The sequence below is a fragment of the Sminthopsis crassicaudata genome, chromosome 1 (genome assembly GCF_048593235.1).
Source record: "Sminthopsis crassicaudata isolate SCR6 chromosome 1, ASM4859323v1, whole genome shotgun sequence".
NCBI lineage: Eukaryota > Metazoa > Chordata > Mammalia > Dasyuromorphia > Dasyuridae > Sminthopsis > Sminthopsis crassicaudata.
In genome coordinates this window covers 261,643,282-261,661,887 of record NC_133617.1, presented here as the reverse complement: position 1 = coordinate 261,661,887, position 18,606 = coordinate 261,643,282, and the positions used below count along the sequence as shown (strand labels likewise).

Below are 18,606 nucleotides of genomic sequence, written 5' to 3'. Positions count from 1 at the left end.
GAGTACAGTTTGGATAATGCCAAGAAGATTGGAGGGCAAAAGTGTAAGACTACTCTATTTTTGTGCAGTGAAAAGTATTTCAGAATTTTTTTAAGTCATCAAAACAGAAAGCGTATATTTCTGAAAGGAGAGGAGGTGGCTTATTGTTATGTATAACAGTTTATGTTATTTATACTATTTTATATACATATTTTATATAAATTGATACTTAAAACAACTATGCAGCAGATACTATATTATTTCATGGTCATGAAATGAATCAGAAGTTAATTTTCTTGTCCAAGAGAACATTAAGAAAATCCCAAATAAAAAAAATGTTTAAAGTAGGTTATATGGTATGAATATTACTCAAATAAGAATTAGCTACAGAAAACATTCTTTTCAATTAAAGAATTTTCACTTAAGATTTTATGTGGTTACTACCTTCTTTAGGCCACTTCTGCATGGTGGGCAGAAGATAGTGATCCTAGGATGGCAGGAAGCCATTGCCAGGAAGGGTGCCTCTAGATAGAGGAAGTATCTGGCAGTTTCCTATTTGAAATAATTCTGAAAATTCAGTGTTTGTTTTTTTTAAATTTGAACTACTTATTTTTGCTAAATAGGCGTTAAAAGTGGTGTTTCTTCACAAGAAGCCATCTAAGACAATTACTGAGCAGCAGAACAATTAGTTTCAATTACTTAGCGGTAGAACAGATGATTTGAGGAGGGGGCTGAAAGAAAGTATAAAGCCAGTTCCTCTTTGACCTTCAAAGAATTCTGAAAGAGTGGTAGACTTGGAAGAGACATTAGAAATTACAGTAAATTTTCATCACTAATGGTAGTTATGTTCTTTTGAGCTACTGTGAACTCTAATCCATTGCTTCTTCTAGGAGAAATACAAGGTTAGGTTCCTGTGAGTCTTTGGTCAGAACATTTACATTAGCAGTTTCCGGAGTGGTCTCATGTACAGATTGATAAACTTCCTCTTCCTTTTTCTGGATACATCATATTATTGACTCACTAACATTGAACTCGTGGTCAAAGTACATACAAGTCTGGATGAAGTTTATCTAACACATGTATTTTCTCTGTAATACACATTACAACTTTCTTAGGCTTTGGACAGCAGTATATCATTATGCTGGGCGTCATTTTAAAAAGTAAAATCACTAAGAAAAAACATTAAAACATAAAAAACATGGCACTATATAAAAAGTGGTAGTGATTCAAATTTTTTGCACTCTAAGCAAATCTGCAAATGATCATGAAGGCAACAAAAGCATTTATTTTGGGGGTTAAAAATAAATCTTAATAAGTAGATGAATCTACAAAAAACCAAAACCTGAGAATAATGAGGAATGACTTTATTTAGTCTAGCATCTTCACTTTACATATGAGGAACCTGAGCCCCAGAGGAGTCCAGTGAGTTACCAAAGGTCACAAAGAACAGCTCATTCTACTCTTACTGAAAATAAAGCCTAATCAAATTTCATGGAATGAAACCCAAATCTCAAGTATCCAAAGACTCCTAGGGATTAAAAGGGATTTAGAAACCACTTTGTTACACTCCCTTAAAATAAGGGAATGTAATGGTTAAGAGAGAAAACGGTTCAGTTAGTTTCAGAGTATGGACCAAAAACTTAAGTTTCCTGTCCAACGTTCTTTGGTCAGGTTGGTGAAATATGACAAGGATCACTTAGGAGCACTGAACCCCTCAATTCTATCTAAAAACACTTTCCTTTCAAACTGACCTATCCCAAGAGCCTCTTCCGTGTCTAGATTAAGTTTTCCTGAATTTTGTAATGTGTCCAAAGCACAAAACACCCTCAAAATTGGTATGATCTGTTGTTTAGCCTTTATTTTTTTCTGCATGGTTATCTCCATATTATAAGCCATTTTGTAGGAACAAGTAGTCATGTAGTCTTATAAGTAAGTAAATAATATTTCTCTAATAGCTTAATGGGCAATATGAGAACTTTCTCAAATATGAATTTAGTTTTCCAATTAAGAATATTTGGTACTTATACCTTCGGAATCCAATTCTTAACGTGCAACAAGAAAATTGGATTTACACACATATATTGTATCTAGGTTATACTGTAACACACTTAATATGTATAGGATTCCCTGTCATCTAGGGGAGGGAGGGGAAAATTTAGAAAAATAAATACAAGGGATAATGTTATAAAAAAAATTACTCATGCATATGTACTATCAAAAAAAATTTTATAATTATAAAATTAAAAAAAAAATTTGGGAGGGGCATGTGTATGTGTGTGGCCAAATTTTGTTTGACTGTATGTTTATAATGGAAGCTCTACTTTTCCCTTCTTTTTCAATAGGGGATGGGGGAAGTGGGAGATGGTATTTTGGTTGATTGAAAAAATTTAAAAATTAAAGACAAGACATTCTTGAGACTAATGAGGCAAGAGATCCTATAGCAGAATAACAAATCACACTGTCATAATTTAAAATGCACTAATTTTGCAGCAATTTTGCTATTATATTTACTAGTAATATTATACTAATATATTACTAAAATAAAATTTATAATACTGCAAAGAATAAATTACTTAAATCCCTGAGAATTATTAAGATGTGTTCGTATTGAAACTTTAATTTCTGAATCACATTTAGAAATAAAACCAAATATTGTTGTTTTGCCTTTTTTTTTTAAAAGATTGTTCAGAAAAATTAGTTTAGACTAAAATTATATTAGAAACATGGGTGATAGAGGACTGGATATCCTACACTGCAAAATATGACTTTAAAATAATGACAATAAAACAAATTGTTTTGAATAATAATTTGGCAAAGAAAAATATCTAATTCTCCTACATCTTAAAATTACTCCTGTATATTCATTAGGAATTAGCATCCTTCTTCATACAGCAAAAAAGATAATACAAAACTTATTTAGGGGCTGGACAAAATTATATAGTCTTTGATACCTGAAAACCATGGAGACAGAATTCCTAAATATATTAGGTTGCTATTTATGAAACCAAGGAAATGGACTCAGCAAGTCCGAAAAAGCACTCTCCTTCCTCCTCATTTCCACCCCCCTCCAATTATCCAGTGCATTTAGAAACTTCCCTTAAAGCACAGTCACCAGCATTTACTCTATCTGTATAGCTGACTGAGAAGAAACAGACCATGGCTTCAAGAAATTTTGTTTTAAATTTGTTCTAATTTTGCACCATTGTATGGCAAAATGAGCATGTTATAGTACAAAAAGTAACTATCAACTTAAGTTTCTTAGGCAAAACAATATATTAGGAATGCCTGGTCAGTAATATTTCTGGTCTTAAAAAAATTAACTTGAGTTTTTGAAAGAAGATACTTAAAATTTGGATCTTAAAAGATTTTATATATGCATACAAAAGTACATACATGCAAAGTACTTCAGATCAAAGTTTCCTTCAACATTTATTTAGGTTACTTAAAAAATAAAATAGCAGTGAAAAGAAAAAAGCTTTGTATTTTTCCTAAATCCATGGCAGATTTAGTTTTAAAATCTCAGATTTTTTATGGTTTTTAACAGAGTCTAATATAAAGACTGGAATGCAAGCAAGGGTTTAAATAAAGCCACATGGTATTAAACATTTTGATAGGAATAGGATATGCATTCCAAGAGAGATTTTCTCGGCACTCCAATGTAGAAATCCCACCCAACTATTACTGTAAAATGGGAATTTGTCCCACAGTTTGGGTGTCCACATTTAAATATATACTTAAATTGAAGGTAGTGAGTTTGACCTAAATGTAGTGAAAACTATTAACTATCAATGTTAAAAGACTAATTTTGTTGCTATTTATAATCTATGGCATATTTCTGATAAAATATCTGTCTCACCATTCGATCAGAGCTGGTAACTGTTTCTTGTCTGATATATTTTTCTGATTTTTAAAAATTAGTGACTTCTATAGTTCTATCTACTACCTCTAGGTCTAAGCAGTGTTTGAATAGATAATAGGGGAAAGTAGGGAAAAAGTAAAACAGGGAAAGGAAATTAAGAAAATAAAATATAAACAGGGGTGAGAAGGGAGAAGTAAATGGCTAAGTAGCACGATGCCATTATCAACAATCTTTGGTGCCAGACAGTGGTAGCAGGGTTAAAGGTAACCTTTAATCCAAGACTAGAATAGTCAGATGATGTCAGTTTAAGTTCTAATACTTCCTGAGTACTACTGGGTAAATTATATCACTTTTCTGTTCCTTAGTGTCTTATTCAGTATATTTCTGAGGGAAGTTCTAAAGTAGTCTTGAGATAAGACAACAAAAACAAAATAAAATCAATCAAATAAAAAAAAATTATTTCCCTGATATATTTCTCTATTGGAAATATGATTGTTGACTCGAAATTAGGAGTGAGGCCATAGTAGTCTTCATTGATAATATATTCAACTATCATCAACCATTTTTCTTTACTAGTTTGTGACTTTTGAGATATTTTTCTTTTATGGTTGATTTTAATAAAGATGGGTTTTAGATATGGACAAATTAAAAAACAATTTCAAAATATTAAAGGGGATGAAATCAACATAATTTTAAAAGAAATTGTTTGTATGTCACATATGCAACCAGTGACATTTTTGGGGTAGAGGAAGAGAAGCAGAATCAAAGTGAATTCTTTCTACTGAAATTTCTCTACTTGAATTAAACCTTAACCAAAACACTTGAAAAAAGTATATACTTTCATCTATGCTTCTCAATGATTTATTAGTACTGCTACTCCCTCTAGAGGCAGAAAATATAATTAAACTATTAAGTCCTAAGGCTTTTTGCAAACAAAAACACATTTTTATTTCCCAACATAATTAACTAGTAATTCAAGTAAAGACAAATTACTATTTGTACTAATCTTTTCTCCCAACTGCAAAAGTTCAAATAATTTATGTAAAAATGATTTTGCATTGTTTAGTACTGTTATTACTACAATGAATAGAATATTTCCTAGAATTAACCTAGCATTCAAATAAGCTTATGCATTTTCATAACAAAATAGCATAGCAGACATTTTTAGCAAAGTTTATATAATCTCTTCTAAGATTATTTAATGTATATAGATAGGAATGAAATACCAGAATACATAAAGGGTCTTGCTAAAGCATTCAAGACCACAAAATTATTAGTGCAGTGCCCATGTACAGTATTTTGTAGTAGCATACAACATATGTTGTTAGGTAAGATCAGTTGTAACTGCTTTCTTGAAATTTTGCATAGCACTTTGATACTGAACTGAAGATATTCTTAAACTTAGGCTGAATATGACCCTACTATATGCTTAAGCTCTTTAAACTCCTTTCAACTCCAGATGAGTATATTTATTGGAAACAGCACCAAAAAAAAAAAAAAAAAAAAAAAAAAAAAAAAAAAGATTCCTGATCAGTTAAAAGTTTGACTAGATCAGAGGGTTCTTGACCTTGTGTGCCACAGAAGTCTCTGGCAGTCTTTGAAGCTTGTAGACTTCTCAAAATAATACATTTAAATGGAAATGGATAAAATACAGAGAATCAGAAGAAAATAAATTACATACAAAGATGTTTTCATCATCCAATTTCACAGACATTACTCTTTCCCCACAAAATGTATACAAGAACTCTGGGAAAGTTCACAGATTCAAGGCCTAGAAAGTCTCCAAAGTCCTTCTTTTTCTAAGATTCTGTCTGAGGAACAAAGTGGTTCTTAGTCAGAGAAGGATAATCACCTTACAGAAGGGTTCTATAGAAGTCATAATTATATAGCATTCAAAAATTTACAAAATGCTTTATACATGCCTCATTTTAATTTAAAAACCCTATGAAGTATGTAAATAGTTATTATCCATATTTTACAAATGAGGAACTAAGACTCAGCTAGATTTAAGTGACAGAAGAAAGAATCGAATCCCTGTCTTGATTTCAAGCTCAGTATTCTTTTCACTACACCACAATCTATTAACAATCAAGCAATAATCATTTATCAAATAGCAGTAACTAATAGGCACCAGACACTATGATAGGCACAGCAGATACAAATATAATAAATGATAAAATTACTACTTTCAAGAGCTCATTGTCCCAGAAAAGAACAAGAAACAGGGACACATCCACACACATACATGTGCATTTGTAGAATAAAAATAAAACAGTAAAAAGTATACAAATATTTACATAAAAGGCAGTTTGATGAGGCATTAACTAATGAAGGGGACTGAATCAGTAAAACTTCATGAGGAAGTGCTGCTTGAAGCAAGTCTTAAGAAAGATTTTATCAGGTGATGGTGAAAAGGGAACACACCTGAAGCCTGGGAGACAGCAATGCAAATAAATGGAAGTGGGATATGTAATGTATAAGTAAAAGAGAGAGGAAGAAATGAACAGTAGAGTATGAAATGTTATGAGTGTGGAGAAATAGCTGGGGCAAAGAACTAAAAGGACTAAAAGCTAAACAGGCAAGTTTATATTAGATTTTAGGGACAACAGAAAGTCAGAGGAACTGAAGAGAGGATGGCTATAATCAGATCTGTACTTAAGGAAAACCATTCTAGCAGCAATAAGAAGGAGGAATTGTTGTAATGAAGAAACTTGAGGGAGAGAGGACAGTTAGGAGGCCAATGCTATAATCTAGGTATGAGGTGATAAGGGCCTGAACTAAGTTAATAATTGTGAATAGACAGAAAGGGACAGATTTGAGATGGTGTGGAGATAGAAATGGCAAAATTTAACAACTGATGTTATATGTGAAAAATAGGAGAAAGCACATAAAAGTTTATCTCATCAAAAAAATAATGATCTGCAAGGTTCTTTTCAGTCTGGGATCTTATTAACCTCAGTTACATATTTACCTTTTTAAAACAATATGTAAAATTCATTATATATACTGCAATAAGAGTAAGTATACCTATAACAATGAATCTACAAAATCTAGAACAGAAGGTTGGGAGAATACTATCTTAAATGATAATCAAGGCATCTTTGAAACTAAATCAATAGTTAAACCAGAGACAGGCTCATCAACAGTCCTTCAATCATAACCTACCTGGTCAATATCAGCATTTCTTGGGAGGAAATATACAATATTGTTTGTGATCATCTGAGACAGTCTGAAAATTTCAAATGTTGAAATAAGTTAAGGATAAATAACTGACAACAATTAATTTCTACTAATTGTTACTTAATTAAGCCAGTGAAAAGATGGTCACCAATGTAGGACATGAGATGCTTTTAATTTTGAAATTTAATAATAAATAATAATTCATGAATAAAGTAAAATCTTACTATAGAAACAGTATCATCTCATTTTAAAAACAAAAATCTCTTCGAAGCCACCAGCATATGTGCTCATCCCTGCATGAATTCAAATAAAATTTTAAATTTATAACATTAGTCATAGATTGATATGAGAGGCTCAGTGGATAGCAGCTGGCATTAGTATTGGAGACTTGCCTCATACATGCTCATTATATGACTCTGGGAACATCCCTTAACCTTTTGGTTCCCTAGGCAAATTACAAATACAGAAAAGACACTAATTCCTTGTATGAATGAAATCATGTCTGCTTCCAAAAAAAACAAAACAAAACAAAAACTAAGAAAAAGAGGAGAAAAAATTAATAATGTTTCTTTGTAGAACTTTAATTTACAAAACACCTCTTTTATTTGATCATGCTTACAAGGAATTACTTCATTTGATTCTATCACACAGTTATACTCTACTAAGAGGCAGAGAATGATTTAATGGAGAGAATGCTGGGTTTGGGACTTAACAGATATGGGTTCTTATTATGCATCTGACATTTCAAACCTGTGTGACAATGAACAAATCACAACTTCTTGGTACCTCAATTTCCTTACCTGTAAGAGGAATAATGAAACTTGTAACTATCTACCTTACAAGGTTGTTGTGATGACATTGTAAACCTTCACAGGTTACACAAATGTGATTAGTAATTATCATAAATAAGCTAAGGTCCAGAAATATTAAGTGCTTTGTGCCTTAGTTGCTTTTGCCTAAGAGTTTTATTTTTTTAAGGGGAGAGGACAATATAGGACTTAACATCCATAATGCCCATAATCACTTATGTTAAAATTAAACATTAATATTAAAATACATATTAAAAATGACAAAATTATTCAAAATGCTACAAAGACCTGTTCTCAATGTGGCACTAGAATAATTTAATTAAAAGGCTACAGAAAATTTGAAATTACTTATTATCCTAAACCATAATTTAGAGTGTCACAACCAATATTACTATTTAAAAATGAATATGTCACCAGCCCTGAAGTCAGGAGGAGGACCTGAGTTCAAATCTCTCCTCAGACTTAATGCTTCCTGGCTATATGACCCTGGGTAAGTCACTTAACCCCAATTGCCTCAGCTAGGAGGGGAGAGGGCGGGAGAAAGGCTATGGGTATATGTGTATGTTATGGAAAGAGAACTGGTTCTGGAGTAAAATTCTACCTCTGATGTTCATTACTTATGCCTGCTCCTGGTGTGACTTTAAGCATGTCATAGGTACTCCCCTGGTCTCAGTTTCTCATTAGTAAAATGAGAGGGAAGAGGGGAAAAAGTAGATGATAAAGCCTTAAAAAATTCCTTCCATAAATGACTATCAGTGACTGCTCCTTTGCTCACTCATTGTCTAGGAAGAATAAAAGTACCAACAACCTCTAAGAGTCCAAAAAAAAAAAAAATTTCCTGTTTATGAAACAAGGCTATCTAATCTATTCCTTATTTCACATATAAGAAAACTGATGCTCAGAATAAGTAACTTGGTCACCTAGAGAGCAGGTGGTAAACCAAGGACCCCTGATTCCAAATCTATTATCCTCACAGAGAGCTTGCTGTTATATCACCAAACAAGTACAAAGCAAGTGAGTCACGCTGGGTTATTAAGTCTATGAGGCACTGTGGCAGGGCTGCCTAGGTTGTATTGATGGATCCCACAGGAAGCTAGAATTTCCAATGACAAGAACAGTGGTCCTCAAACTTTTTAAATAGGGGGCCAATTCACTGTCCTTCAGACTGTTGGAGGGCCAGACTATAGTAAAAACAAAACCTCACACTCTGTTTCCGCCCCTTGGCCCATTTGCCATAACCTGGTGGACCACATAAACGTCCTCAGCAGGCCGCATGTGGCCTGTGGGCCATAGTTTGAAAACCTCTGGACAAGAACCTTGAATTTCTGTGGTTTAATCTGTCAATATAGGATATCACCTACAAATAGTGCAAAAAAAAAAAAAAAAAAAAAAAAAAAAAAAGGGATACAAATTTGGAGCTAAAGGAACCGGTTTTGAAATCATACCTCTGCCACTCACTATGTATAACCTCTGGACTTCAATTGTCACTTATAAATTGGAGGGGCTGGATTAGAGAAGCACTGAAATTCTTTTCAGCTCAAAATCTATGCTCCTGTGAACTGACAGCTTCAAAAAGTGTATTACAGCTTCACTTGTTCCATTCCATTTAGGCAAGAACAAAACAAAACAAAAAAACCCAAACAAGTATATAACAGATATGACACAGAAAACTTGACACTTTTCTCCCAGAACACCTTAGCAATAAAATGTCAACATTTATCACCATTTATAAGTTAAAATCACAACAAAGACTTAGAAAGGATATCCATCTGGAGACATCATGGTTCTAATATCAAAGGTTTCCGCAGTAGCATAGTCAGGCCCTCCCCAAGGAGGACTGAGAAATACGACGTCTGCCTTTAAATCTGAGGCCAAGAGCATGAAGTCTCCACAGATGAACTCTATCTTATCTGCTACTCCATAAACTTCTGCATTGTTATGAGCAAGATCAATTTTAGTAGGATCAATATCGATGGCAATCACTGGGAAAAAAACAAAATGAGTTGATTTTATGAGCCTGGTGAAGTGACGTTTTATTTTTGCAATGATCTGAATAAATCCTTTAAAAGATTCTTATAGAATAAAAGAAAATTTTGCTTATAGTTAGATTATTCAGTTATTTAAAAGTAAGAACTGTTTGAAAGCAGTAGAGATAATAAGTACTGATTTTGGCCTGTGAATGAAGTGCTGACAAATGCTAAAAACTGAATCTCTACTGGAATACTGAAAATCATAGCCATGTGCAAAACTTCCTAAGTACACAAATAGGTGCATATAAATAAATGTGTATGTTGTTTAGACAGTTCTCTAAATAAGAAAAATACTGGCATAAATGCAAAAGGTATTTTCAACACTACTTACTTAAACACAAAACATAATTTTTCTTCAAATGCTTCCAATACCCCAGAAATTCAGCATATTCTTTTACTGGGGGGAAGAAGGAGAGAAGAACAAGATGGATAGATAAGCTCTCCTTAGATCTTTATTCTTCACACCAAAACAGTGTTACTACAAAGTATTAAAATACCCTGAAATTACATTCACTGATTATCCTTTTTCCCATTCACTCTGACACCAGGAGATGGAAAATTAAGAATAGGATTTGGATAATTCTTCTCTCAGTAGTCTTGGCTTTTTTTTTTTTTTTTTTTTTAAATTTCTCATGATGTAGGCCATCATTACACCTGTTCAACTTATGCTAAAAGGAACAGTCTGTAAATATACATCTGTTTAACTGGCTGATCTGAAGTTGATACTGAACAGATACAAGGTGATATACAAGGTGACAAAAATATTCAACTTATATAGAAGTACTCTCTCTCATATGGAATGTTCCTAAAACACCTATGAAAACATTTCTCAGTTTGCTATCTTTGCTAGATATTTCAGCAGGAATCAAGGAAAACTTAATTTTCTTTTGGATTGAACAATGAGTAAGGAAACAAAATTTTACGTCCAGAAGCTATCATTCTGACAGGTGTAAAAGTGACTTTAGCTGAGCTACTGAGAAAATCATTTAAAGCCATTGAAAGGTAATACTTAAAAGCATAGGAGTAAAAAAAAAAAAAAAAAAAAAAAAAAAAAAGCATAGGAGAAGTACAAGTCCCCTGGTACTGGTAAGGTTTTTACACAAGGACATCAGGTTAGTTTTATACTTATGATGTCATAGGCATTAAAATTAGGTACTGGCTTTATGAAGAGTCTAGGAAAAAAAATAGAGAATACAAACTGGGCTATAGAAATCTCGAGAAGAGCAGAAAAAAGGAATATGTGTCCAATCTTTTGAACAGACCACAGGCAAGCTTTATGAGTCTTAGCAAGTCATTCTGAGCTATGAAATCTTTTTTTAAACTAGATTTAAGACCACTAATCTCACTTCAGTAATCTGTATTGGTGTGAAATGACAAAGTGGAAAGAATGTTGGCCCTGGAGTCAGGAAGATTTAAGTTAGACTCATGCCTCATTTAGTGTGTGATCCTGGGAAAATCACTTATTCTCTCTCAGGCTGAGATTCCTCATGTATAAAATGGGGAGAACAGCACTTGTCCCATAGGATTGTTGCAAGGATCAAGAAAAAACTGTGTATAAAGTGTTTTGCAACCTTCAGTGTTATGTAAATGCCAATTAATATTATTAAATTTTGGCATCCCTGCACTGAGAAGAAATGACAAAGAACTTGGGTGTACCAAGATCCCCTCTTTTACCAGGAATCTTGATCAGATCACGGTAATTGTGATAACTAAGATCTCAACAGAAACACCTCTATTTATGACTGAGATTCAGGGATGCCCTTTGCATGAAATCCTCCTTCACTCATTACTCCTGCTTCCCAAAGCCTCTTCTATGACCTGTCTTATTTTAGGTTTTAAAAGCCATCCCTTGTGTGAAAGAAAGTCTAACAAAGGCTTTATACACTTTGGTTTGACTCCCTTAAGAAATCCCATCTAATTCTCCTTATTGTTTAGACATGAGACAATTAACTTAAATATTTTCCTAGGTATGTTACTATCTATCCTTTATAGAACTATCTAAACTTAATAAACATTTAAGACAGTTCATCTTTTGCTTAAATAAGAAAGTATTGTTTTAAACAAACTTTTTTGTGTCAAGGATGAATGATCATGACACTGAATTTCTGAATAAGAATATTTTATTATGCTTAGATTCTACAAAGCATCTGGTAGCAACATGGCTTTTTTGGTTAAATGTGGTTGCAAATATTTTTACTGTTTAAAATATGCTTCACTGTTAGCATTGCAGACTAACACATGAGACAGAGTAACAAAAGATGCCTACATTTGAATTGTTTGCAACAAACACAGAGATAGTTTTCTGTCTAGTAATTGGTTACCTCTTTTTCCTGTTAAGGCAAATTGAATGGCATTGCCTCCAACTCCACAAAATGCATCCACTATAATGTCACAGTTGAAGGACAGCTGGACCCGCCCAGCAATGTGTTCAGCAATCTTCTCAGGTGTAACTGAAAACCAGCCCTCTAAAGGAGAAAAAATAGTTCTTGTCAAGTTGTGCAAAACAACAAGAAAACCAGTGAAGCATAAGTATAAAGTTAAAAATAACTTCACAAAATATGAATTTAGTGATGAATTACTGTAACAAGAAGACACTTAAATGGAAAAAAAAGAGAAGACACTTAAATGGAAAAAAAAACAAAAAAAACAAACTCAAAGCCAAATGAAATAAGTTATATTAGCAAGGGTCTAGGCTAGAATTAAATTTTTCTGAGTTTCAGATTTGCATTTTATTTTTATATTTACAGAATCTTTTAAATTTCTTGTTTTGCAGTGACACTATCAGCTTTGTAAACAGAGTAATCAATTCCTACAAAATCACCCTTTTAGCATATAAACTTTCCTCTTCAATACCTCCTCTTCTCCCATACCACAAACACACAGCCTCAAAGTCACTGCTAAGAGGATTTGGGACTTTTTAGAGGACTTCTATAACTAAAACATTCATTTTGACATCTGTGATTTCTGAAGGTATATATACACACACACACACATATATATATATATATATATATATATATATATATCTAATCTCAAAACAATTTCTTATTTAGACAGAAAACAAGCTATAATTTTTAGGTAACTCAAACATTCAAAGTGCACAATAATTTGCTTGACTGCTCAGGGTTATGATGGAAGTCAACAAGTTTTGAACTCAACATTTTCAGTTGTTAACTAGGTACCAGCAAAAAGAGGCAATGACAGGGTAGCTGAAGAGATGGACCCAGAGTCATGAACAACTGGGCTTAAGTCGTGCCTTTGATAATCATAGCTCTATGAACTAATACTTCCTTAATCTTTCTCTCAATCATGAAAGTGACTGTTGCTAAATAATTCTCACATTGGTTATGGGAGTTTTCCTCATTCCAAGGAAATCACAGGTCCAGATCAAAAAAGAATAAAATAGAAGGTGAGGATGATCATATGTTCTATTTAATATCATTGTATTTTGTTAAAAACATGATAAATAGGGGCAGCTAGAATGGCACAGTGGCTCTGAAGTCAGGAGAACTTGAGTTCAAATCCAGCCTCAAACACTTAGTATTTCCTAGGTGTGACCTTGGGCAAGTCACTTAACCTCAAATGCCTAACCAAAAACAGAACAAAAACAACATTGTAAATAAATTATACAATAAAGTAAACCATCAATCTGATTCTTTACATTTTATCAACACGCTATTACCTTACCTTTGTCCAATTTAATCCCATCATCAAAACGTGAGAATAACCTATATCGCTGTGCCCAATACTTGGCCAACTCAGGAACAGCAGCAATCTCTGGAGGGAGGAGATTTTGAGTTTTGTTCTTTTTCTTGCTTTTCTTTTTCTTCTTTTTTGCTTCAACTATAGCAAAATTATCCACAATATTAAAAAAAAAATTCAAAAAGATCATTTATGACAAATATGGTACATGAGAACAATCCAAAGTAATAGAACAAAGTATTTTTTATTATATTACTGTTTATAAAAAATAAAATCTGCTTTCCTTAACTAACTTAAGGAAAGTTAATTCTTTTCTTGGCTATCTTGAATAAACAACATGTGTATTTGTATGATTTTGTATCTTTTGTAAAGTCTTTGTGGGAGGACGTAGATAAGGCATGGTAGGGAATGGTATATTGCTAAACAGAATTTTTTTTTTTTTGGGGGGGGTATTCCTAGTGCTGGAAAGCTTAGCACAGGGAAGGATTTGATTATCTGATTAGCTGAGCAGTGAACTGATCTAACAGTTCTGAAATGAAACTAAACTAAAATGATTGAAATGTCAACATCTTCTGATGAGAGATTCCAGCCTTAGGCATATACTCTATCCTCAGCATGGTGCCTGCTACAGATTTCCCATTATAATCATGGGAATATATAATATATATATAATCATATGGCCTAGACCATAATGGGAAATACTACAGCATAAAAAACATGAAAATATTAAGAAATCAAAACAGCAAATTTAGATTTATATGAACTGATGCAAAGCAATGTAAAACAGAATCAGGTAAACAACATACATAATTATTATCAAAATGTAGATGGAACAAATAAGCAGACTGTTGTTATAAATAATTATAATAACAGAGTTAGCCGTAGAGACGAATCGAGAAATTCTTGAAATGCAGAGGTAGGAAACTATGGATAAAGCACACTGCTAATTGAAGCCCTGCTTTTTTTTTTCCTCCCCTTGTTTTTCTTCTTTAAAATAAAGTTTTTTTTTTTTTTTTAAACAAACTTTTACAAGTAGAAGCTACTTTCAAAAGCATGACAGATTCTATTTGCCAGTGTTACCATTTTCATTTGTCCCAAAGAAGGCTGAGTGAAGACTGCAGAGTAACAATTTTTACCAAAATAAGCTAATAACCATCTATTTTTGCTTTTTCCCCTTATTTTTTTTTTTTTAAATACAGAAAAACAAAAAGGCAGTAATCCTGCTGGAGATTTATCCATATTATATTGATCTAGCTATAGTTTTCCCCATTGTCTTCATGATCAAATACAAAATCCTGTTTGACATTCAAAGTCCTTTATAATCTAGTTCCCTCTTATCTTTGCAGTCTTCGAACCATTACATACTTCTTGATCAAATGAAAATAGCCTCCTTGATGTTCCACATGTACCTTTCCTCAGCTCTGGGATTTTTTCTCTGCTTGTTTTCCATACCTAGAATGCTCTCCCTTCCTTATTATCTCTGCCTACTGGCTTCTTTTAGTTTCAAATAAAATATTTTTAAAGGAAGCTTTTCCCCGACCTTTCTTAATTTTAAAGTCTTCCCTCTTTCAATTATTTCCTATGTATCCTCTGCATAACTTGTTTGTATATTTCTTTGCCTTTTATCTCCCCTATTAGGCAGTAAGCTCCTTGAGGGAAGGGATTGTCTTTGATTCTTTTTATATCCCCAAAGCCTAGTACAATGCCTAGAATATAGTGGACACTCAATAAATGTTTACTGACTGATAAAAAAAAAAAAAAAAAAGTGAATATCAGGGAAATATATTTGTCTTAAGTATCTTATCCACCTCCAATAAAGTCCAATACTCGAACACAGAGGAGAGATAATCCATGGTTTATGGTATGAACTGTGCTGGTGCAAGGAGTACCCACATGAATGTAAACATCAGTTCTCGGAAAAGCATAGTAAATATTTTACTAATGAGTACATTTGTTCTTACCATCTGTTTCTACTTGCAGATAATCTGGAATATCTAGAGTAACTAGTTGCCTTTCAGAAACACATTTCTGTTCTGTTATAGTTGTTCTGTTGTCATCTTTATTTTTTTCCATTTCAAATTCATTGTTTGAAGAAAATACATCACACTTTTCAGGTTCCAGATTACTGATCTCAAAAGGGTCATCATATTTTTTAACAGATCTTTCTTGTTCTTCTGAATCACTGCTTGTGCCAGTCTCTTGTGCATCATCTTGAGGGTCCTGTGATGGTATCTCCTCCACTGGTTCATTAACCCATTTGAGGAATTTTTCCACCTGCAATTTTGTCACAAATATGCTATAAAGATATAATTATAGTAATTCAACCACACATAGAACATTTTATTTTGCATTATTGATATCTGAATTGCCCACTATTTCAAAGACTAGTAAAGAATTCTAACATGAATACTTTAAAGACAAGTGAACACCAATTCATACAACAATTCACTGAACACACCATGACCTATTACAGATCTCTAGTTGCTAAATCTGAGTTGCTAAAATGGCCTATTATGAAAATAATTACTACAGAGTAATTATATAGTGCCATCTTGCTTCTTATTGGTACACAAGGATGTGACAGGAAGATCTGGACATCTAAAGTTTTTTTTTTTCCCCCTCTCCCCTTAAAGACATGTAACAGTTTTATTATCCATCAACAGCCAGGTTTCCAGTCCTATCCACTTCTACTCCATCCTTCACCCTAGATCTGTAGATAAGAGGCCAGTGATCACCACCAACTACTGACCAGCTCATTAACTACAGGACAGGCAAACCAGCAAAGGACCATGAAGGAGAGGAAGCAGACGAGTCAAACCACTGCCATCATTTTAACCACTACCTTCCCTGAGGCCTCAATGGCACAAGACTCTGAGCCCAGCATTACTCCTGCAGCAATCATTCAGGGAAAAGTCCCTATGGAATTATGACCTAAAAACTGCCTTGGCAGACCGGTCAGCCCATTTCCTCAGAAGCCATAAATATTGAAGTCCAAGAAAATAAAGTTCTTATTAACACAGTTCTTGGCACAGTTAAATGATTCTATATCATAAGGAAATAAGGTTTAATTTTAAAAACATTATTAAAGATGCATTATAAATCATTAGCGATTTTTCTATCCACCTTGCAACCTCCTATATGAGCTGTTTTTTCTATTGGATTAATAATTCCTAAAGAACAAAAATGGCTCAATCTTTCTACAAGTATTTTGAGTGCTTATCAATGCTTTTATATTCATTAGTTCATTCTAGAAAGAAATGATGCAAAACGTCTTACTATCAAAGGGAATATGACAAAATTTGGGTATTTTGTGTATATTTTGTAATCACTTATCTAGCTACATACGTCCTGGTATAATGGAAGCAGAGATAAAGCATTGTATTGTATCCACAATGTCTGGCATATGGTAGGCTAACTTATTGACTGATTTAAAGAGTGAAATCAGTGATATGGTAAGTTGAATGAATACTGGTTTCTAGAAACTAAAAAAAGACAAGGTAAGGTAAACCCTTAAGCCTCAAGCTCAAAATTTATCCCTTTTTAACAAAACTATTATCCCTGACAGTTGGATTAATCTTCCTACTAGCAAATAAGTCAGACTGAGCAGAGGGGAAACAAAACAAAAAAACTGGAAATAAATTCCTCAAAAGATGTACTGGACCAAGCCACACATTAAGATGCAAAACACCTTTTACTGAAACAAAGGTCTAAATACCTGGATAGATAATCTAGCTATATAAATCACAATTTAGTTATACCTTACTCAAAGTCTTACTCTTCCGGGAAGACGATCTTTCTGACTCTTCAGGAAAGAAGATATGTTTGTTTTTTGCATTTACTTGTCTGCGCATGTCTAGAAATTGTGTTTTATGTTTCACATCTTTCTGTATGTACTTAACTTTTCGATGACTAAAATTTGAAATTCCACCATATCTGCAAACAAAAATCAGGACATTATCTGGTTAAGAGGTTGTATTAGGACATAATATACAGGAACTATTTAACTAAAAACTTTTTTATCTGTATTTTTTCCTATAGCTAACATTTATGTCATATTTTAATATTTCCAAAGCCCTTTAAATATTGTTTCTCATTTGACCAGAAATAGCAATTTTGTTTTTTAATCTTGTTTTAAAAATAAGACAATACACAAAAATATTAAAAATGCAAACAAGACTTATTGGTTTCAACTTATTTTTAAGGTCTAGTTTGTTGATTAAAAAAAAAAAAAAAAGCAAAATTAAATATGCAAGTTGGAATATTAATATTACCTAAAACTAAGCTGGAGGACTAATCATGGCCCTTTAAAAAAAAAAAAGAAAAGATGCAAACAAAGTATCAAAACTAATTAACAACAAAATTCTCTAGTTCTTTAGTGTGAAGACATATTTAAACATTTTGCCCTACAGCACTAATATCCAAATCTGGTTTCACAAAAATCCAGGAATTTATCTTTAATAATTTCAAGTTGTTACAAAATTCTTCAAGTAAAATTAATCTTAAGTCACAAAACAGATGTAGTAAATTTCCATTCATCCAAAATATTTGAGACTCTGCTATTCTCTGGTCTTTCCTCCCCTAAATGATCAATTCTCTGAAATTCTAGGATTTCTTGAATCCTCTAATCCTAGAATATCAACATATTTATTTTAACACTTCTAAGAAAAGATCACTGTTCCATGTGTTATCTTAAAATTTCTTTTAAGACCATAATAGAAGTCAAAACACATTATACATTCAATAAATACATGCTAACTGATTTCAGCTAATCTAAACCTTATTACAGTGATTTAATGTAGGCTACCACTTCCTGTTCAAATGTTATTAATAATCAGTTTTATTATTTGGCCTATATGTTTATACTTTTTTTTTTCCTTTTAAAGATATGTTAGAGTTGAGTCATATTCAGACCAAATCAGTTTACTATTATAAAAGTTAGAATAAAACTCAATAAATTTGACATGAATTATGTCTTATGAAACAATATTCTGAAGTTGGTTAAAGAGAAATTTTAGATTTTGTTTTGAAAAAGTATTCAATTCTTCAA

General features: G+C 32.6%; 1 protein-coding gene across 3 annotated transcripts in view; it reads right to left on the bottom strand.

Annotated features, from left to right (window-relative positions):
* The window catches only part of TGS1 (trimethylguanosine synthase 1), a 48,228-nt gene that overhangs the window by 7,078 nt on the left and 22,544 nt on the right, over nt 1-18,606 (bottom strand). For all 3 annotated transcript variants that reach the window (XM_074278493.1, XM_074278500.1, XM_074278510.1), the window contains 6 exons: nt 17,318-17,492; nt 15,521-15,833; nt 13,545-13,700; nt 12,179-12,322; nt 9,593-9,809; nt 7,004-7,082 (listed from right to left, as the gene is read on the bottom strand). In XM_074278493.1, the coding sequence (XP_074134594.1) occupies nt 7,004-7,082; nt 9,593-9,809; nt 12,179-12,322; nt 13,545-13,700; nt 15,521-15,833; nt 17,318-17,492 (1,084 nt within the window). The remainder of the gene's footprint in view (nt 1-7,003; nt 7,083-9,592; nt 9,810-12,178; nt 12,323-13,544; nt 13,701-15,520; nt 15,834-17,317; nt 17,493-18,606) is intronic.